Genomic DNA, 23,100 nt, shown 5'->3' on the forward strand with positions numbered 1-23,100 from the left:
GTTCTTTCTCTGGTAAAAATGGCTGTTTTCTTTGGAGGTAAGAATATGTACTGCACAGGCATTTAGTGGTTTTACTGGACCATTTGTTCTCAGCCTATAGAAACCCTAATGATCTCATGTCCTAGACTACAGTTTCTAGGCTGCCACTTCTTTCGAAATAAAGCTGTATTTGGGTGCAGCCCTCCTGATTCATTTCAATGTTGTCTGTGGGTTGCTGTCAAGCTACAGTGAAAGCAGCAGCAGAGATCACATGGCCGGGTCTAAGTGTTCACTATCTACCCTTCACTGACAAAAAGCCCCTCCTGTGCTTGGCTTTCTTACCAGCAGCTGGGACACTAATCTGCTCCTCAGTTTTTAATCACGGTTTTTGGCAGTCAGATGACAATATATAAACATCTTATTGTAAACACTTGTCAGTTCAGAACCTTGCCCTTCACCCTGTTTCCACCATCATAACCCAAAAAGGCATTTGGGGAGGGGAAATCTCTTAACGATAGGAAAAGGTGGTTTTCCTGTATATATTATCTAGGATTTCCCATATTTGGTCTTTAGAGAAATTTAGTAGTAAAATGCTAAGAAAATTGTGTGTGTGTGTGTGTGTGTGTGTATTAGAATATATAAATATATAAATATCTATATTCTACTTTATATACTCCAGAAGGAAGAAAATCCAACCCAAAAGTTACCTATCTCCACCTAGACAGTATGTGTTTTACCTCTCCCGGGCCTCAATTGCCCTAAACCCCATATTTCCTGAGAAGGTAGCATTGGTTCTAAGACCTCTAAAAAGTGGTCCTTTTAAAAGACTGAATTTGCCCAAAGGATGTGAACCATGCTATGTCCTTATGCCTCCAGGGAGCCCACTAAATGCCCCAAGGGGATCTATGGATTATATAGATCCGTGAGGATCCAAGAGCACACCCAAAGTGGCTCAGCAGCCAAAGCACTAGAAATGTAGACAGCAAACAACCATCAGCTCTTCACGTGCCTATCCAGTGGCTGCCGTGGACTTCCCAGTGTGAGCTTGGGTTTCTGATGGAAGAACAGGGGGACGGAAGAGGGTTTATGGGACTTGCGGGGAGTGGGGACCCAGAAAAGGGGAAATCATTTGAAATGTAAATAAAAATATATCAATTAAAAAAAAGAAAAAAGAAAAGAAAAAGAAAAAGATAGCCTTCTAAAAAAAAAAAAAAAGATATCCCATTTATGGGTCCCTGAAAACGCACACGCAAGCTTGCCTGCCAGAGGCCAGACATCGCCTGCCAGATGGGTTACTACAGCAGCAGCCAGCCAGCAGCATCCTTCCACAGGGTGCCGGCGGACCTCCATCCTCACTCTTCCCGAACCTTCCCGAGGCTCTCATCCGTCCTCCAGCCTGCCTGCTTAGCTCTCATCTTTATTCTCTTCATTCACATTGTTTATTATTTTCCTTACTTTGTTGAGAAGGTCCTGGAGCCTCAGGACCCAGGAGGCTCCTGTGTAAATAATAAATTCAGGGAAGGTCTTCCCGTTGCCCCAGCAGCCCCGCCCCTCCACCGCACTCTGGAATTCCTCCTCAGCAGTTGCTCCTTCCTGTGCCCTGCCAGTGAACCCCAGTGCAGCCTCTCAGGATACCTGCTATGAATATTAGCCATTCTTCATCTCCGCTGCTGTTCTGTGGCTTTGGTTCAATAGAAATGGATCGAAATGGGATGTATACAGGGCTCTAAGCGAAGGTTCCTTTTGTGTGTGCGCACGCATATGGTTGTTTGGTTTGTTTTTTTTTTTTTTTTTTTCTTTTTGCAAGGGCTCTCGCCAGTGAACAGAGCCAAACCTAACCTGAGTTCATGAAGGCGCGGTTGCTCTGGGACACTGCAGGCTTGTGCTTACTCCCCATAGCCTAACCTGGATATTTTCTAGCTTGCCTCCCATTGGCTAGAGTGATTGTGTGCATGATACTTTGCTCAGGAGAGGTATGCACACAGCCCAGGGTCAATAGCTTTTACCCTGGCGCTGCTGTGTGCATGACGGGGCAGTTGCACTTCAACGATACTCCCAAGATCCTGAAGTAACGATTCATTTCCAATCAGACATGAAGCCCCAGCCTCCTTCCTTACGGAGTGTGATTTGGGAATGGCAGATGTAGACAGAAGCCTCTCTCTGACTTGAGTGGGCTGATCCACATCTGGGGACTGGTGGACAGGCATCTGGTCAGTGGGCTGAGACTCCTCCCTGGGTCCCACACAGCTGGCAGCCAGGCCTCCTGGAGCCATCCCGCCCTTCCCTCCTGCACGCTGGGTAGCACCTGCCAGCAGCATGAAGGTAAAGTCAACCAGGGATTCAAAAACCCAGAAAGTTGAAACTTTTTAAAAATGCCGATGTGATTTTAAGAGGTGAGCTTTATGCCAAGAGCCTACTGGCAGAGAGGGGCCCAGGGGAATTCTGTGTATTATCCACTTGTAATAAGTTAAAATCCCAAACAATTTTTACTGTGAATTTTAAAAATTGAGCCGATTTTCTTAACCTTGTGTTCCCCTATCCTCTCCCCACTCCCCCTTCTGAAGCGAGGTCTAGGCAACCCTGAATTGCTATGGTGTTCACCACCACCAAACCCTACCTTAAACAGTGACATTCTGTTTTCAAAGTTAAGATGGAATGTGCCTGTGTCGTGGGCATTGGCATCTCACCTTCTTTACCTGTAAGGGGATATCCAGAACCTAGGGTATGCATAAGGACAATCAACCAGCAGGACCTAAACCATCACAGAGAAGGCAAGGCCTCGATCAAGTCATAAATCTGGACAGAGCTACTTTTCATGCTGAGAAATATATCAAGTTCTTCCTCCAGATGCCCAAGAGTATGGGAGACATTCATACACCGCCCCCCCCATCCCTGCCAATGGAAACCCAAAGCTTGCCCTTAGGGGTAGAAAGACATTTGGGGAATGGAAAACGGCCTCGTGTAGTTCCATTTTTCCAGGAATGTTTTAAAGTTCGTTTTCTTTGGGCAAATGTGCATAGGAATAGTCTTAGGCTGGTTATTTGACCAGCTTATTGGGAGGTCCCAGAAATCTGAGTGAAAATTAAAGTTGCTTGTCTTCTTCCATGGCCTTCTAGGGTCCAGCTGACAAATGGGGAGTCAGGAACTGGGGTTTTCCAATATAAATTAACCATTTCTCCCAGCCCGCTGCCTGGTGCCAGCTCCTCCTCACTCTGCTATTTTAGAGACCATACTCAGAGACCATACTTGCCCAGGGGGACCCAAGCTGAAAAAAAAACAGGGACCAGAAGCAGCCATGGGGCAGCTTGCCTGCCTGGTTGGTCACCGTGGCCCTAGCCTGGGCCCCCACACCCGCTCAGACCACTGGCAGACCAGAGAGGCCTCTATAAATTTTAAAGTACCGAGCAAGTGTTTTCCAGTTTTGTAAAATTAAATTAAGGAAAGGACTTCCAGACTGACTATACCGAGTGCCAAGTTTCATCCCAACACACATCATTTTTATAGTAACGTTTTAACTCCGTGAAAAACACAGGATTATAATGAAAATGCTGACAGGCCTGGAGCCAGCTCATGAAGTAATAATGCCACGTCTTTAATATTTTTACACAGCATGTCCCAACCTGCCACAGCTTTTCTTTCCTTCAGATTGCAGTGAAATAAGGGAAATTTCCCAAAGCTCTGTTTTCGCCTAGTCCTCCTTGTCCTCCTCCTCCCTCTTCCCCCCTCATCCCTTCCCCCTCCCTCTTCCCCTCCCCCTCCTCCTCTTCCCCCTCCATCTCCAGACTGTACATTCCCGCTTTTAACACGTCCCTCCTCATGAGCTCCTGAAGCCCAGGTAAGGTCTCTGCTCTGTGTGACTGACGGATCAACCTAAGCTACATTTTTTTTTTCTTTTTGTAGTTTTTTATCTGGAGACATGGAGGCAGGGATGTGTGCTCTGAAACCTCACTTTTCCTCATTAAGGCTCAGAATTTAACAAAAATGAACTCCGGATATGTGGCTCACTCAAGTGACAGACAGCTAATGAATCTGGAGTTGGCTTGATCTGACCTACAAGGGAGCCCACAAACCAGTCTGCTTACCAAAGTTCCTGGTGGTCTTCAGCCCATTAAATCAACAGCAACAACAACAAAAACAAACAAACAAACAAACAAAAAAACTACCGAATAATGATGAGTGTGAGCTCAGCTACTCAGAGGCAGCCTGGTCACTTTGTCTTAAGGTACCTAGCATCTCCTATGTATACAGCATCCAGGGAAGCTGGAAGCCAGAGCCACCAGGCCAACCCACCTCTCTATCCCAATGTTTCCCTCGCCTGTCGAACCTGGGCTGTCTCCCTGAGACAGGCTTCTATAGTTCTAAGAATCAATGTAAAATCAGGACACAGAGCTAATGAAAGTCAGTGAGCATTTTCTAGAAGCTAGAGTGTCAGCTGGATGGAATTCCTGGACTCGCTGGAGCCCACTGACTCTGCCACATGTGGAGCAAATGATATGGAAGCCCTTGGACTCTGACACATGCCTCCTAGACCCAAATACTCTTTGGACTCATCCCTGCTTCCTATTGTGCACAGGGATATTACAGACATTATTAGGAGGAGGCACGGGTGTACCTATACTTGAAAATAATCAGAAATAATAATATATATACATACATACATATATAAAATCTCACGCTAAGAATTGTTCACTGCACAGTGGTGATGATGATGGTTGATGAGAATAAAATAGGAGAGCAAAACATCGCCTGGCCTTGGCTCAACTGAGCCACAGTGGGCCTGGAGTGAAGCCTAAAGTCAGTGCTTTCTTCCTCTGGTTAAGGGTTGATAAAGGGAGGCTTTCTGATGCCAGAACTCTTGTTAACTAGGCAGCTTTCCCAAACACTGCTTCCCCTCAGCCAACTCATTGCCCTGGTTCCTGAAGGGCTGAGGCCGTTAGTCCCTCTGACTGTCCATTTCCTCTGGAAGACACTGGGCTTGAAAGATGTGAAGACCAGCACTTATAGAGCTGAAAAGAAGGCAGAAAAGAGAGGTGCCCGCCCCTCCTCCGACCCCCCCCTGCCCCCCCCCCCCCCCCCCCGCATTAAAGACCACTAACTTCTCACCTGTGCAGGAATTGGGATTTGGAAGTTACTGTTTGGCCTTGCCAAAGGCATGGAGTATGGAGCACAGTTTTGGATGTCCTTGTAAATGGCTCATAGAGAGTACTCAGCTTCAAAAAGAAATGATTGATATGTCTTCTACCCTAACAAATGAGAAATGTCCGTGACAGAAGGAAGCCCCGTTACAAGCCAGGTTTTCTCATTAGCAAGGAAGCATGGGTAATTATTCATGGGAACATGCGCAGTGGGAATTCTTGTTAGACCCTTATTTTGACTATTGCTGCTGGCCGTCCTCAGAGACCATGGTACACACACACGGAGACACATACATAAATATGGACATAAAAGCTCAGGAGCCTGCACTACATGTGCACAAAGAATACTACTTCTGAACATAGAGGACATTAAGGAGATGTCTGTGTACACAGTCCAAAGCTCTGAAAGGCGGGAAAGGAGGGTGATAGGCAGTGTTTATTTTTTTTTTTTTTGAATGCATGGTTTTGTGGCTTCTTTCTTTGAAAAGTAGACCAAAGATAAACTTTCCCAAAAGAGTTTCTCAATAAAAGATGAATAATCTCACACACTGAAAGTGTACTCTCTATGGCCACTATCCTGATGTGGAGGAAACGCCACCACCTGTGCTGCAAACACAGGCTTTAGGAGGGGAAAGGTACTTAGGAATGTTTTAGTTAGGGTGTGTATCCAACAACCGGTAACAAAGACCTCAGACACCCACACCTCTGCTGTGCCCATCTGGGACTCCTTACAGTCCAACCTGAACTTCAGGAAGAGATTCCCAGGGCCATTTTCCACCACCCACCCACCCATCCACCCACCCACCCATGTTCACCCAGCCAGCCAACCACTTAGGCCCAGGGCCCAGGTCCACATGGAGCAGACCCCACACCCTACCTAGCAGACACCTAGAGTTAGTCCCCTTCACTGCAGCGATTAACCCAGAAGCGCATTCCTGTTTTGAGTCCTAGTATACGGGAAGACATCCTGCCCCGTCTGGCAACATTCCACGCTGCCTGTTAGGCTCAGGGGTAAACTTGCTACAGACGTCTGTGGCACCGGCATCCCTTCTGTGTTCTTGTCCCTTTCTTCCCAGCACAGAAAGCCAACAGAATGGCTGGCTGGCTGTACACACCCTCACTGACAGGATGAGGGGGAAGGGAAGGAGCAGTCCTTTTGGTTCTGTGCCTTAGGTCTCCTTTCTTTTAGTCCCTGAATGGAACTAGAATGCCTCTGACCCAAGCAGCATTCCATCTGTAATTCAGGACTCTAATTGCTCTGAGGAAGAAATAGACAGACAGGAAGGTGTGCCCAGTGTCTCCCTAGAGAGTAATCAAGAGTAGCAGATCGAAAATGGTCCCTGACTCAGTGGAGCTGAGGGAGGGAGGAAACCACCAAGAACTTTTAAGGAAACTGTAAGACTTTGGGGAAAGGGGCCAGAGAGGTGGCTCCGTGATTGAGAGTACTGACCTCTCTTACAGAGTACTGGGTTTTAGTTCCCAGCATCCTCTGCACAGGGGCTCCCATCCACCCATTACTCCAGCTCTGGGGAATCAGCCACCCTCTTCCAACTTCTGCAGATACACTTGGTACACATGCATCTACACAAGCAAAACTCTCATACTTATAATAAATATCAAAAACCATTTAGAAGACACTTGCAAATAATGGGCTGGCCCAGCAATTATTTTTAACTTGTTGAAATGAGTCAAATAAACAGACTATAGGAAAAGCAACTGAGATGTAAGGAAAGTTATTTAGACACTGAGTTATTCCTGAAATGCAATGGTTTAATGCAAACATGGATTGTGGGTAATTTTGGGTGCATAATAAGTAAATAATGCTGCCCATGAACGAGCTTCCCTGCCCCTCTCCATCCAGCTGCACGAAGCACCATCCTGCCATGCTAACATTTGCGCTCCCTCCACCTCTGCCCAGCTTTTCCTTTAGATCAGGTTTTTAAGTGTTAAAATATTGAAATGCTGACTGTGATACCTCTGTGGACAATTAGTCAAGTCTTCTCAGTTTGCAGACTAGTGTGTGCCTATGTGTGTATGTATGTATACATGCATGCATGTATATATGTATACATGCATGTATAAATGTTTCACTGCACTTGACTCTTATTTGTCCCCCACGCTATCCTCTCTATACCCCCTGCCTGGTCACACTGGTCCTCTTCCTACATCCAAATAGGATGAACACCTACACCCTGTTACTTTGTCCTTTTAATTCCATACAAGCTTTGATCTCCTTGGAAGAGAGGAAGTGATCCCAACTACCGTCACAATCCCCAGAACTGTAGGTACCAAGCAGATACTTGTCTAACGGAACTGCAGGAAAACCTCAGTTTCTCCACTCTATTAACGATTTGGCATGCACTGTGAGCTTCAAAGTAACTCAAGGGCTAAGCCATTGGGGTTACAACTGCAAATGTAGCAAGTGCTCCAAATTCAGAGGAAATGTCTTTTCCTCACAGTGGCAACCTATTTCAGCCATATTATATGCCATATATAACACATAACAATTTCATAATATGTGTTAAGTTTAATATGCTAGAATTCTAATATATCAAACTATATTGTAACTACATAGAGCCTGTCCAATCCATGCTTGGTTAAGAGTCATCAAAAGATCAAGGCTCTTCATTTGTGGGTAAGTGATATAAAATTATTTTTTTAGTGTCTGCTGAAAATCTGTTACTTCAAAAATAATACAAGTAACATGACATCAGGAATTACTTCAAAAATAATACAAAGTAACATGACAGCAGGAATTAGATTTTAATTGGTAAAAATTTGATTAAGAATATTGTAGAGGTTTTTTTCCCCCAATATTTGAAGAAAAACTACCTTCATAAATGGATCTGCGAATCAGTGGAAAAGCTAATGGAAAGAAACTTTTCAATGAATTAGTACCAATTGTGCCATTGTTTTAGAAGATAGCATAGAGGCAGGAAGAGAAATAGTCCCTTTGTGTTTGTAAAGCATTTTTATTGAACTGAATGAAGAATAGTCGCCCTCCCAGAAGTCCAGAGAGTGAAAACGCCCCCTTTCCTTGGGAAAAGCAAGCATAATAAAAATACTATCAGTAAGGCCATGACATGTGTACAATTCCAGGCACCGTGGAAACACTCATGAGCCCACGAGGAATGTGGAGGGTTGGTTTTGGCTGTACCAATTAGTGTCTTCTTTCTTCTAGGCTGCCCCATCAAAGGCCACCCCACCCCCAACATCACCTGGTTCCAAAATGGCCAGCCAATTGCCACTGCCCCAGAACTGACCCACCACATCTGGGGAGCTGGACAGATCCTCCAAGTTGCAAATCTCAGTGGTGGACCTCAAGGGGAATTCAGCTGCCTGGCTCAGAATGAAGCAGGGACCCTCGTTCAGAAAGCATCTTTGGTGGTCCAAGGTGAGAAATCACTGCTCTGAGCAGCAGACTTACTTGGGAATCCATTCTCTAGTAGGACGTAGTGACATAGTCTCTGCTGGGTAATGTTTCCGTATTACGAAACCTTACTTCTGCTACCCCCATCTTCAGCAGGGCTGAACCTGGAAAAGTGGGGATGAAGAGGGCATCACTGTTTATCAGAGTTGCACGTGTTTCTTTTAAGGTGATTTAATTACAAAAGATCACACATGGCACATTTTTCAACACCCATGTCTTCTCTGCTCATTCTGCTTTAAAAGCAGCGGGTCTTGATCTACACAGCTTGGTCACTTGACATCTCCCTGCAGAGAGCAGTGCAGGCCTCATGTTCCACGGTGTTCAGCCGTAAGTCACAGGCAAAGGGCTTTCCAGGTGCCTCTCCTTTGACTCTGGTAAAAAGAAGCACGCGCACGCACACACACACCCCTGATACAGCAACCTGTCTGCATGGCTCCAGCTCCAGAAGGAGCCTTCCAGGAATAGAAGCAGGTGAGCAGATCCATGCCACTGCACCGGCCAGAGCTGCTAAGGGACTGAAAGCAGCAGGAAGAGGGGCAGAGCTGGCCTCTCTGTGGAAAGTGTGGGAGACTGGTTCTTCTGCACTGTAAGTAACTCACGTTTTTAAAAAAAGCACGGTGCTATGACTGTAGTCCAAGACTGAGGCCTCTGTGGGAGGATGGCCTGTTCTGACTACTACTACAGGAAAGGAGGGGGTTTTCTGAAGCACACATGTCTTCTCCTGGGGCAACCTCTGCTTGCCACTGGCTCTTCAAATAGGAAAATAAATGTCCCCTCTTCTCATTGCCTTCCTTCAGTGTTTGTAACTTGCAATGTGTACCCCAGATATACCAGCCTACATTTGTTTTTAACAGGCTCCCCAACCCCCAGTACATCACACGTTCCCAAAGAACTGAACTCTGCAAGTCACACCACTGTTTCATGTAACCATGAACTCTCTGGAGAAATCAGGTTTTGTAAGATTAACATGCTTCTGAAGATGATTAAGTACTTTGGTCTATGTATACCTATCTGTAGAAAAACAAAGTCATTGTCTGGTAAACCAAAAGCAAAAAGAGTTCTTGAGCAAGTAGGCTTAAAAATAAGTACTGCGGCTGTTGATTAAATGCCGTGTGCTGAGTCCTCTCCTCCCATTGCTCAGGTCTCAGTCATGAAGTCACGAAGTGACAGACAAACAGACACAGTGTACATTTTCTGGATGAGTTGACTGAGGCTCCTGGAGTCCATTGGCCTTGCGCGAGTGTGCTGGAATACAGCTGCCCTACCCCCGACCCCCAGACAGATAGCTTCTTTTTATAACAGCGCCCCTGAGCTCTCTCTTCTCACCCCCACTGTACCTTCTGCTTGCCCAGAAGAACTGGCATGGGCAGTAACGCTGTCTCTTCTTCCCTCTGATCCTCCCCATGACAGATTACTGGTGGTCTGTGGATAGACTGGCGACCTGCTCAGCATCTTGTGGTAACAGAGGTGTTCATCAGCCACGCCTCAGGTGTTTACTGAACAGCACAGAGGTTGACCCTGAGCACTGTGCAGGAAAGCCTCGGCCCGCTGTGCAGCCTGTTGCCTGCAACCGGAGAGACTGTCCTTCTCGGTAAGTGCGCCCTTCCTACCCGCAACCGCTGGCCCTGCCTTTTAGCTCCTCAACTAGCACCATGCAGGGAGAGATGGATTTCAAGGAGCTGCTCCTACCCATAGGCGCCTGTCCACCAGGCTGGAAATAGCTTCAGACTGGGATAGCCTTTCCTTTCAGCCCTACCTGATCTCCTCGCCACTCAGCCAGCTCATGGCTACCCAGACTATGGCCTGAGAGCCTGATCAGAAACACATGACTTCCCCTTGGTCCTGTGGAGGCTCAGTGCCCCAGCATGGAAGAATTCTAGGGCTCTGAGTAGGGATTGGGTGGATGGGGGAGCACCCTCATGGAAGCAGGGGTCAGGGGAGATGGGATAGGGAGTTTGCAGAGGGGAAGCTGGGAGGGGCAATAACATTTGAAATGTAAATAAATAAAATAACCAATATAAAAATATCTTAAAAGAAAAAAAAAGAAATAACTTTCCAGGGTGAGGCCAGAGGCCACAATAGTAACCCGACTCTACGTTGTTTAAAGTGTTTTGTATTAAATGTTGAAAGGAACGAGTACTGGGCTCTACCCCAACTTTTCTCTTTCTGTCTAACTAAATACCTCTGCCAGCTAGTACTCTGGTTTAGTTAGGAAAACTTACCTTTTTACAGATAGTTGCGTCTTACTAAAGTTGGAATGCATCTCCATTTTTCCTTAGCTGCCTTACTTAGCTTTAGCTGTCTAGTCTCTGCATCTGAGATCCACATGTAGGCTGCACAGACACCTACCAGCTCTTCCCCTCACACATAACTCCACTTCGAGACGCCACAAGTCCCACTGATCTCATATCCCCCAGTCTTCGGCGGGTATTTAAAGGATAATGGATGGGCTTGGAGTTGGCACCAGCATGGTGCTCTGCACCCTGGGAGTCTTGGCTGGGACCTGAAATGCCCTTTTCTGACCTATCTGTAGGACGTTTCTTTACTGCTCAGGCAACTGCTTTGTGTTTTGCCAGCTAAGTCTCAGGGAGCAGCTGAGGTTAGGAGAGACTCCATGAAATATGAAACACACTCATTAATATCAGCAGTTTGACTTGCTGACGGGAAGGGTTCCACAGGAATGATTAATGTCCTTTTATACCCTTCCTGAACAGTAACGTGGCCCATAGCTCTCCTTTCTCAAAACCCCCACCTCAGCTCCTGAAAAACATTGCTGAAATGTATATTTAGAAATCAAAGTTGATTGAAACGCAGGCCTGACATCCACCAGGGACAGAAGGCTCTGGAAGACTGACCCTGCCAAGCTGCATGAAATGAAGAAGAGATCTTTTACGAGCCAGGAACCCTGCGATTTGATTTGGTGATGGTCAGAGTTAATCAACCTAATTGACTTCAGCAACTGAAATAGTTATGGCCGGCTCATCTTTGGTTTCGGCGCTTCTAGAGACTTTAAAAGACCTTGCACCTGCTTCCTAAACACAATGTTTCCTTGACCCAGATATCCACATAAAGGCATCCTCCCCAAGCCACGGAGTACAGAAATTGTCACTAAGTCATCTGCAGATCCTACTGCAGGAAGGAAACCTGTTCTTCTGTCTACACACTTCTTTTGACAATCAAAGGTGGCTGAACTTGCCGGGGAGCCAATAGGCTTCCATTGGACTTGAGGGCCACGGCAGTGTTCTCCTCTGTACACTGAGGCATTGCTCTGACCATCTTCCAAAGTCTGCTTTAACTCAGGTAGCTGTTCTATCTACTTTACAGTTCTAGTCCCCGACTCCAGGTAACTGAACTAGTGGTGGGTTCTAGGTTATATAAAATTGGCTAAAAAGTGCCGTGCTTTGAATGCTTCTCACTCTGAGATTTATGTTTACACATACAGAAGAGGGCTTGTGTGAGGTTACCAAGGGCCTCACAGTGTCCCCAGATTATAGAATGGCTTCATGAGAAAAGCCCACTTGTAGTCTTAGTCAGGCTTACTTCTAGGAACTTAAATTATAATTAAGAATGGATATTTACACTGTACATATAACTCTCCAAGAGAGGTGATGTCTACACTGACTGACTAACTAGGAACTGCCTGAGAAATCTAGGACCATCTTTGTTTCTGAAAGAACCAAAGACATTGGATCAAGGGTCAAAGTGACCAGAGAATTTCCAGACAAAATCTTGACCTCAGTGAAACCCAGATAATCTCCTAGGGCAAGAGATAACAGGCTTTGGATCTGGTTTTCCTAGGAAAGTGTCCTGCTCTGACTCCCTGTGGTGTGTGTTACTAATAAAAGCATTCTATCTGCAATCACACTTAAAGCAAACAACCCTCAAAAGGTTATTTTCTTGTCAATGTCCATATTTAATCAATTTCCTGGACTGTAAGAAAAATGTATCCAAATGGCATCGTGAACCTCCATTTTGAAAGCCAGAAATCAAGGCATCCACAGGGCTGTGTGCCCTTTGTGAAGACTCTGAGTAAATTTGCTCCTTGCCAGTCTAGAAGTGCCTGCGTCAAACTGCACCCTGTTCCCTGGTCATACTGTTACCTCTCCCCAGTAGGTATCTCCCTCTGACATGAGCACGTAGGGGTCTACTCATATAATCTCATGTCAAAATCCTAACTATGGTGTGTGCCTATAACTCCAGCACTTAGGGCAGGAGCATCACAGTTCAAAGCCACGCTGTTACATAATGAGACTCTTGTCTCACAAGCAAGCAAACAAGTTAACATTCATAGGTTCCAGAGACACTGTGTGGATGCTTTGCATTTTTGAGAGTAAATCTCAAAATTACTTGGGGAAAAAGCAAGGCTCAGCCCCCTCCCTGCAGCCTTACCTTCTGCAGTTGCTCTCATGCTCCTTCTCCTCAGATGGATGGTGACGTCCTGGTCTGCCTGTACCCGGAGCTGCGGTGGAGGTGTACAAACCCGAAGGGTAACCTGTCAGAAGTTGAAAGCTTCTGGTGTTTCTACCCCGGTGTCCAATGACTTGTGCTCTCAACTGGCCAAACGGCCTGTGGACACACAGGCCTGTAACCAGCAGCTGTGTGTGGAATGGGCCTTCTCCAGCTGGGGCCAGGTGAGGAGACAAAGGAGGTTTTGGTTGGTTGGTTGGTTGGTTGGTTGGTTGGTTGGTTGGTTTGTTGATTGGTGGGTTGGTTTGGTCTGTTTTTGAGGGAAAATCATCAGATTAAAAAAAGTTGCCACTATGGGAAGAAAAATCCACCTCCACTTACATACACATCTCTAGCCCCTTCCAATGTCACTCTTTGTCCCCTGTCCAAATGGGTATAGGCTATTCTGAGGCATTAGCACACTCCTCTCTTCTGATTGGAGTGTGTTGTTTTTTCTTCTGATTTTGTGACCCCAAACACTATCTTCAGACCAACAATCCCCAAGACCACCTCCTATAACTGTGTCATGGATAGTTCTAGAAACTTCAGAGGAGAACCTCCTGGAGGCTGCACTGATGCTCTGATCCAGGGTTCTCAACCAGTTCCATGGAACAAAATGTTCACTGGGGAAAACTTTTAAAACTACCAATGTCCAGGCTGTACCTCCCAAAGGTCTAAGTCAACTACATGACAGGTTGTAGAAACTGTCCTTGTGGTTCTGATCTGCAATTTAAGGTAGAAAACCATCCTTCCAAACTAGGAAAAGGTGAAGCCCACATGGATCACCTTGAAACCTAGGCCTCCTTCCCCAAGTCCCCGCCTAGATGTTAACATGGAAAATCCCAAAGGAGACTGTGAGGGGTCTGGAGTTGTTCAGCAATTCACTAGTCTGTTCATGAATAAGTTTTAAGCAAAAAGAGGCTTTATTCAGATACTGGTGCCAGGTCTACACTTGATAATTGAGATTCCCAAGGTGAAATTCCAAAATACATTAGTCAAGGACTTAGGAAGGCAGAACTCACAAGGGTGAATATTTATTTCCATTGTACAATCAGGGGCAAGACACATCCTGATATAGTTCCTGCCTACATATAACAGAGCACGCATTTTCACCTACATGCTGTCAAGCATACATTCTGTTCATGTGTAATTATAGGCAAGCAAGCTTGTTTAAAGAAGCAAAAGCACATGATTTGTTAGTTCTCATGAACAACAGATTCATTAAAATTGTACAGGACAAGGAAATTATAAGAACAGCTCCCAGCATTCTGGGAAGTTATCTGTCCTTGGGCAAGTAGAGCTTACAGGTTAGAGTACAGAGCAATAGTGATTAAAAACTGCATGGTACTGGTACAGAGAAAGGAAGGAAAATCAATGGAATAGAACTGAAGACCCAGAAATGAACCCACACACCTATGGTCACTTGATGTTTGACAAAGGATCTAAAACCATCCAGTGGGAAAAAAAGGCAGAATTTTCAACAAATGGTGCTGGTTCAAATGGTGGTCAGCATGTAGAAGAATGCAAATAAATCCATTCTTATTTCCTTGTACAAAGCTCAAGTCCAAGTGGACCAAGGACCTCCACATAAAACCAGATACACTGCATCTAACAGAAGAGAAAGTAGGGAAAAGCTTTGAACAGATGGGCACAGGAGAAAAGTTCCTGAACAGAACACCAATGGCTTAAGCTCTAAGATCAAGAATTGAAAATGGGACCTCATAAAATTGAAAAGCTTCTGTAAGGCAAAGGACACTGTCAATATGACAAAACAGCAACCAACAGATTGGGAAAAGATCTTTACCAATCTCACATCCAATAGAGGGCTAATATCCAATATATACAAAGAACTTAAATTAGACTCTAGACAATCAAATAAACCTATTTAAAAATGGGGTAAAGAGCTAAACAAAGAATTCTCAACTGAGGAAACTCAAATGGTCAAGAAGCACCTAAAGAAATGTTCAATATCCTTAGTCAGCAGGGAAATACAAATCAGTCAGAATGGCTAAGATTAAAAACTCAGGATCACACCTCCATTTCTGATGTGATTGCAAGCTAGTACAACCCCTCTGGAAATCATCTAGAGGTTCCTCAGAAAATTGGACATAGTACTACCTGATGACCCAGCCATACCACTCCTGGGCATATACCCAAAAGATTCTCCAACATATAACAAGGACACATGTTCCACTATGTTCATAGCCGCCTTATTTATAATAACCAGAAGCTGGAAAGAACCCAGATGTCCTTCAACAGAAGAATGAATACAGAAAATATGGTACATTTACACAGTGGAATACGACTCAGCTATTAAAAACAATGAATTCATGAAATTCTTAGGCAAATGGATGGACCTAGAAAATATCATCCTGAATGAGGTAACCCAATCACAAGAGAACACACATGGTATGAACTCACTGATAAGTAGATATTAGCCTAAAAAGTATTTTTATTTTATATATTTCTTAAGCACAGTAATTTAAACTTAAAACATAATGTTAGCAGCTATTACAAAGATCAAAAGAGTACTCCTCATTTGACTAGAATCTGCAGATGGAACCTCCTTTAGAAATAATGGAGGCATTATTTTAACTTTATCCACTGAGAAGAAGTATTATTTTTAGTTGTAATTTTTAAAAGGAGACAAACGCAAACAAAAGGTTCTAGGGGTGAGAGGAAGGAAGTCAAGGGGAGTGTGGTAATGGCTGCACTTTGTCAGGTGAGACTGTGCACCTGTCAGCAGCTCTGTCCTGCTATAGCCCATGTTAGATATTAATAGCCACCCTACTTGTATACCTAATTCACCAAATGGCCTGCTTCCAGCCTCTGCAATTGGTGTTCACACACTCAAGAATCAGGTATAGAGGTGTTTATATGAACTAATATCCTTGTATATTGATCCCAAAATCTGTGTTCAAAAAACACTGGGGATTTATCATGGGTGTAAGAGATACCAACAGACTGATTGCCCAACAATAGAGCATGTATCTAGCTATTTTTGGTTTGTCTGGGTAGCACTAATTGGCAAAGACTTTTCTGACTGGCCAGGTATAGTCCTAGATGTTTTGGGGTAATTAGAAAATGTAAACTTGTTGGAATGTTAGCCATCTACACATTTCTGTTCAGTATACAATATAATACACATTGGAGAACCTTTTTAAAAGCTAGCAATAAGCTCTCACATATATGACAAAGCAATTTCAACAGAGTGCCAAGACCATTATGGTAGGGAAATAATCATTCCTCAACATTTGATGTTTAATAATGTCAAAAACTAAGTTAGTCCCTTACACCATATAAATTTCATCTAAAAATAAAATTCTTAGAAGGAAAATAAGGGGGATCCATCAAGACATTGAATTTGGCAATAATTTCTTAGATATGACAGTTCATTTTTGTTGCTATAACAAAATTCCACATAAGGATAAGTTATAAAGAAAATATATTTGCTTCTTATAGTTTCAGAAACTGTGACGTTACCAAGCAAGGAGTTGCACCTATATGACAAGCCTTTCTGCCATGCACCACACAGAGCGAAAGCAAGCAGGCTCAAGTCTTACAGAGCTACACCTCACTCAGCCTAATCCCCCACAGTGCCGCTCAACCCCTCCAAATACTAGTAACATAGGAAACTGGGAGCTAAATTTCAAACATAAAAATTCATAAAATCTATTCAAACCATACCAGACAACAAAAATACATCAAAATTAAGGGGTTTTGTCCACCAACAGGATCCCATCCAGTGTGCCAACTGTCAAAGTTCAAGTCCACACTGAGCTACATAATAGAAAAATGCTTTCTCAAAATGAAAGACAGAACTGGAAAGTGGTGGTGTACACCTTTAGTCACAGTACTTAGGAGGTAGACACTGGTGGATCTCTGAGTTCAAAACCAGCCTGGTCTACAGAATAAGTTCCAAGACAGCCAGGGCTATACAGAGAAACCCTGTCTCAAGAAGGAGGAAGAAGAGAAGAAATAATCCCATACGTATTACCATTTTATACTCATCAGGATGACTTTATCAAATAAATAGGGAGTTTGGTATTGGCTAGGGTATAGTAGAGTACTGGCCTAGTATCACAAGGCCTAAATTTGACCCTCTGCACTGGAGGAAAATTTTAGTGAAAATAAAAATGTTGAATTTCTGTTGAATGGCCATAGAAAATAAAATATGGTTTTGCTACTGTACAGTATAGTGTCAGTTCCTTAAAAGTTTAAGAGGCTGGAGGGAGAAATGTGACCAGAATTTATTATACACATATATAAAATTGCCAAAAAATTAAATAAAAATGAAAAATAATTTCTGCATGCCCCAAGAATAACAGTTCTGCTCTACACACCAAAACAGCATCATCATGTATCAAAGATGCCCCAGCCAATGACTAACCATTACATACACTAGTGGTCCCATAAGATTACATCACCTGTATTTGAGAGATGTTGCCTTGGTTGAGAGTGCTCATTGCAGAGGAAGTCAGCTCCCAGGATCTGTTTATGGTGGCTCAAACGTACCATTAACTCCAGGGATCTCCTTGGCGGCCTCCTGACACAATGAACATACAGGCACACATATACACATATTTATTTCATCATTGCATGCAATGATGATGTCATAGCTATCATGGTTTTAGTTTGATGTTTGTATAACAGTAAAATCATTCACCAAAAGAAAAAAAGATATAAAATATACCTCTATCATTAAACAACAAATGATCATATATATGTGGCAGACTAATAATATAAAACAGAATAATTTACTTAAAATCAAGAACACATAATTGTGGTTAATAAATTGAACTAATCAAAGTTTGGTTTTATGAGAAGACATCATTTGAGTAAGTGCAGTGAACTTCATAAGAGAGAAAATAATTAAAACCCCTAACTAAGCAAAGGGCATGCACAAGAAACTTATAAAACAATTTACATTAAAGGAAAAAGAGAAAAATGGGAGAGACTTTATCCAAGTGAAAAGTTATCTAATAAAAATACATTAAATGCTTTTTAGTAGACAGGAGGATACAAATCAAACCAAGATGAGATAGAAGTAGATATACTTCGTAAAAATGTTTAATGTTTAAAATATATAACCATCTAAGAACTTCCAAAATTTAAAGCAAATGGAAACCCATCTACCAGTAGCTGGAGAAGAAATAGGCAAAACGCCCTTGTGACCCTAAGTAGGAAATGTCTTTTCAGTCTGGGCATGTGCGGGCCATGTAAACACATACCCAACAAAGCTACATGCTTGGACACACAAAGCAGCACACCCCAGAGGCTTGGAGCAGTGTTCTTTGTATTATAATTACAAAGCTATAAAGAAACTAAGTATTGAAAATAGAGGCACAGTGACTTTTTAACCTTGGCATCAGTTACATCTGGAGAGGGGTAAGTGGAAGCAGGCTGCTGAGTTACTTGGTGTCTTGTTTGCTTTTCCTGCAGTCTGTTAGCCAAATACAGTAACCGATGTCGAAATGGTCAACTGTGTTAATCCAAGACCAGGTATTTCTAAGGAAGTGGCAGCATCATGTGCAAGTTGGCCTTCTATATTAATTTCCTGAGGACTCCCTGCAGTATTCTTTGCTTTACTTACATTACCTTACATGTACTGTACTTTACAAAAAAAGTTATTTTAAGTACTTTTTTAAATTGGATATATTCTTAATATTTATGTATTTAATGTATGTGAGTATATTGTAACTATCTTCAGACAACCAGAAGAGGGCATCAGATCCCTTTACAGATGGTTGTAAGCCACCATGTGGTTGCTGGGAATTGAATTCAGAACCTCTGAAAGAGCAGTCAGTGCTCCAGCCGTATATATTCTTTATTTACATTTCAAACGTTATCCCCTTTCTCAGTTTCCCCACTCCCCTCCTGGATAAGGCCTATCCAATCCTCCCTCCCCCTACTTTTATGAGGGTGTTCCTCTACCCACCCTACTCCACCCTCCCTGCCCTTGATTCCCCCACATTTGGGGCATCTATGGAGCCTTCATAGGACCAAGAACCTCTCCTCCCATTGATGCCTGACAAGGCCATCCTCTGCTACATATGCAGCTAGAGCCATGTGTACCACTTGCTTGGGGGTTTAGCCCCGGGGAGCTCTGGGGGGACTGGTTGGTTGATATTGTTTTTCTTATGAGGTTGCAAACCCCTTCAGCTCAGTCATTTCTCTAACTCATCCACTGGAGACCCCACGCTCAGTCCAATGGTTGGCTGTGAGCTTCTGCCTCTGTATTTGTAAGGCTCTGGCGGGGCCTCTCAAGAGACAGCCATATCAGGCTCCGTTCAGCAAGCATTTTTTGACATCCACAATAGTGTCAGGGTTTGGTGACTGTATAAGGGAGGAATCCCCAGGTGGGGCAGTCTCTGGATGGCCTTTCCTTCAGTCTCTGCTCTACACTTTATCTACATACTTGCTCCTGTGAATGTTTTGTTCCCCTTCTCAGAAGAACCAAATCACCCACACTTTGGTCTTCGTTCTTCTTGAGCTTCATGTGGTCTGTGAATTGTATCTTGGGTATTCTGAGCTTTTGTGCTAATATCCACTTATCAGTAAGTGCATACCATGTGTGTTCTTTTGTGATTGGGTTACCTCACTCAGGATGATATTTTCTAGTTCCATCCATTTGCTTAAGAATTTCATGAATTCATTGGTTTTTAATTGCTGAGTAGTACTCCATTGTATAAATGTACCACATTTTCTGTATCCATTCCTCTGTTGAGGGACATCTGGATTCTTTCCAGCTTCTTACTATTATAAATAAGGTTGCCATGAACATAGTGGAAAATGTGTCCTTATTACATGTTGGAGCATCTTCTCGAGTATATGCCCAGGAGTGGTATGGCTGGGTCGTCAGGTAGTACTATGTCCAATTTTCTGAGGATCTGCCAAACTGATTTCCAGAGGGGTTGTACCAGCTTGCAATCCCACCAGCAGTGGAAGAATGTTACTCTTTCTGCACATCCTCACTAGCACCTGCTGTCACCTGAGTTTTTTATTTTAGCCATTCTTTCTGGTATGAGGTGGAATCTCAGAGTTGCCTTGATTTGCATTTCCCTAATAACTAAGGATGTTGAACATTTCTTTGGGTACTTCTCGGCCATTCAATATTCCTAAGTTGAAAATTCTTTGTTTAGCTCTGTAGCCCATTTTTAATAGGGTTATTTGATTCTCTGGAATCCAGCTTCTTGAATTCTTTTTGTATGTTGGATATTAGCCCTCTTTTGGATGTAGAATTGGTAAAGATCTTTTAAGTACTTAAATAGATCAATGTTATCAGCTATGGTATTGAAAGGATTTTATCTCTGAAGCTTACTATCACATCCCCAGCACGTGATAAAATATTTTCACAGGTTAATCCAGGTCAGCCTTCTCTGGTCAATGCTGCACTTCCCCTGACTATTCCCTAACACAATGCCCACAGACTACAGGACAGTTAACTGTCCCATTGTGACGTAAATCATAAGTCAGCAAGAGTGTTATTTGATCCAAAGAAGACAAAGAAGCTCTACAGGTCTAATGACCCTGCTCAGTGACCCTGCCCTCTGAGAAGTCTAAGCTTTGCAACGTCTCCCTTGAACATAGATAACATGCTATACATCTCCTTTCCCTCCCAGTGCAATGGGCCTTGCATAGGTCCTCGCCTTGCTGTGCAGCACAGACAGGTCTTCTGCCAGACCCGGGATGGCATCACCTTACCATCAGAGCAGTGCAGTGCCCTCCCCAGGTAAGACAAAGCCTTTGTCCTCCTTTACCCAACCCCAATATCAACAACACAAAGACACATTGACGTGCCTCCAATCTTACACAAGGGGCCATCTCTCCTGCCCCCCTCCATCTTACCCTAAGTCCTTTGCCTCCTGTAATAGTGAACGTGTATTTGTTGAATGAGCCAGCCTGGGCTTTCTTCTCTCAGGAATGAAGTACACATCCTTTTATGAAGTGTTCTTCATAAAGAAAGCCTGACTCCACAAGAGATTCATACTTATCTCTAGGTGAGCAAGACCTACACCATGGCCACCAGATTGCAAGAGCTCAACAAGTTCATCTTGCCAGCCTGTCTCTAGAAGTTAGGCCAATATGAAAACTTTTGTCCCTAGATCTCAACCTGTGCCTATCTGCTACACTTCCTTGTAGATGACCCCCTAGGAAAATGTCCCCTTGCCTCTACCTCTTAGCCCAAGATGAGACTCCAAGTTCCACCCTTGCGAGTCTCCAGGATGAGTAGAGCTTGTTCTCGGCTCATGGAGAGAAGGATGCTCCGGACAGTGCCCATTCATCCCTTAGCAGAGCAGAGATCGAGACCTCAACTTACCTACATCTCTGAGTTTGTAGTTTTCAAATCTGGTTCCCACAGACCTTACCTTTGTCATTATCCTCCTACAGGCCTGTGAGCACCCAAAACTGCTGGTCAGAGGCCTGCAGTGTACACTGGAGGGTCAGCCTCTGGACCCTATGCACAGCAACCTGTGGCAACTATGGCTTCCAGTCGCGGAGGGTGGAGTGTGTCCACGTGCGCACCAACAAGGCTGTGCCTGAGCACCTGTGCTCCTGGGGGCCCCGACCCGCCAACTGGCAACGCTGCAACATCACTCCGTGTGAAAACAGTACGTTCCAATCCCAAAGAACATTCTGCAAATTCCCCACAGGTCATCGGGTACAGAGGGCAAGCCCTGGGACCGAGCCTGAACACAGGGCACTGGATCAAGTTCCCTAAGGATTGCGAGAGCTCGGGCCAGAATTGAACGTTTTAGGTGGGGTACATGGGTGTGTGCAAGGATGTGTGTACACATGTTCAGACCACAAAAGATGCCAGGATGTGCCCCAAGGGCTTCCTCTGTCTTCATCCTGAGCCCTAAGAGAGCCAAGGGCTGGATAAAAGTTGGCCTCCAACACACCTGCAGTCTACCTGGCTGGTGCCCACAGGGGAAGACTAAACAATGGTTCACAGAAACCAGGCTACTAAAGACAGAGCACTGTGAACCTTGAAGAAGCATGCAGAAAGCCTGCCGCTCAGCCAGCCCCGCACCCATCACTGTTCTGCTTCACACAAACAAGGGCCTGCTGACCCCCCCCCCTTCCCAGCCCACCAGCCCACGTACAGCCACTGGAAAGGAACAGGAGTCCGCCCGTGCCCCTGGGTTCTGACAGTCATCCATTCTCTCCATCCTCGGGTCTGGAGCCTCTCAGCCTCATACCAGTATTTGTATTCTAGTCAGGAAGGGATCCAGGCTCTCCTCCTTAGAACCCAAAACCCAAGTAGGAGAGATTTCCCCACAAAAAGTGATGATAAATCTTTGCAAAGAATAGACAATAAAAAATAGGAATCTAATTCCTCCCCCCTCACACACACACACACACAGTAAACTTCACCGAGCAGTCAGTTCCCAGCATGGAGGCAGAAAGCCTGTAGGCACACGGCCAAGCCCTTCCAGCACACGGGGAGATGTATGACGTATACTCTGGTAAAGTGCTGGTGCTCCTATCAGATGCTTGCCATGATCGCCAAGTACTGGCTCACAGTGCAAGGAGTTACAAAGCTTACCAGCTGCACCCGTGGCCAAGAACCGAAATGCCAGTGTCTGGAAGGCCTGGTGTGCTGAAGAACAGGAGGCCTGGATAAAGGAAAGAAGGCTGAACAGGGAGAGGTCCAAGCACCTGAGGATATGGACCTTCAACCAAGTCCTTGCTTGCATGCTCTCTCACAAGGACCAGAATTCTGTCCTTCTGGAAACTTCTCCCTCTAAAATAACAAAAGCACATGGGGAGAGAAAAGCAAGCAGGGAGATGAGATTATTCCAAGAGGAAGGAGATTAAATCTACCAGTCTGAAGGAGCAGTAGCTATCAGAAGGAAGCAAAGGCAGTCCTGAGATAGCTCCCCCCACCCTCCCTGCCCCATCAATCAGCCAAAGAGCTGCAGGCTGGTTGGGAGGGGATGGCCAAGGGCTGAGCGCGGCCAGAAGGAAGGCTGTCCAGAGGGGCTGGAGAGCCACGGCTGGGTAGAGCCCACCGGCAGCTTGCCGAGCGTTTGCTTAGGCTGCTCAGCCGCATGAACCTCTGTTTCATGTCTCCTTTCTGTCCCCCCTCCTCCCCTCCTGCTTTCC

The 23,100-nt window shown here is 44.6% G+C and overlaps 1 protein-coding gene across 4 annotated transcripts in view; it reads left to right on the forward strand.

The window, feature by feature from the left end:
• Adamtsl1 (ADAMTS like 1) overlaps positions 1 to 23,100 on the forward strand; it is a 383,172-nt gene that overhangs the window by 357,572 nt on the left and 2,500 nt on the right. For 2 of the 4 annotated variants that reach the window (XM_052176711.1, XM_052176713.1), the window contains 5 exons: positions 8,296 to 8,508; positions 9,955 to 10,135; positions 12,968 to 13,175; positions 20,613 to 20,722; positions 21,382 to 22,883. In XM_052176711.1, coding sequence (XP_052032671.1) covers positions 8,296 to 8,508; positions 9,955 to 10,135; positions 12,968 to 13,175; positions 20,613 to 20,722; positions 21,382 to 21,712 — 1,043 coding nt within the window. In that variant the 3' untranslated portion in view covers positions 21,713 to 22,883. Of the gene's footprint in view, positions 1 to 8,295; positions 8,509 to 9,954; positions 10,136 to 12,967; positions 13,176 to 20,612; positions 20,723 to 21,381; positions 22,884 to 23,100 lie in introns of those variants that run through there. The other 2 variants (XM_052176712.1, XM_052176714.1) reach the window with 1 other exon arrangement.

This window comes from Apodemus sylvaticus, chromosome 3 (assembly GCF_947179515.1).
Source record: "Apodemus sylvaticus chromosome 3, mApoSyl1.1, whole genome shotgun sequence".
NCBI lineage: Eukaryota > Metazoa > Chordata > Mammalia > Rodentia > Muridae > Apodemus > Apodemus sylvaticus.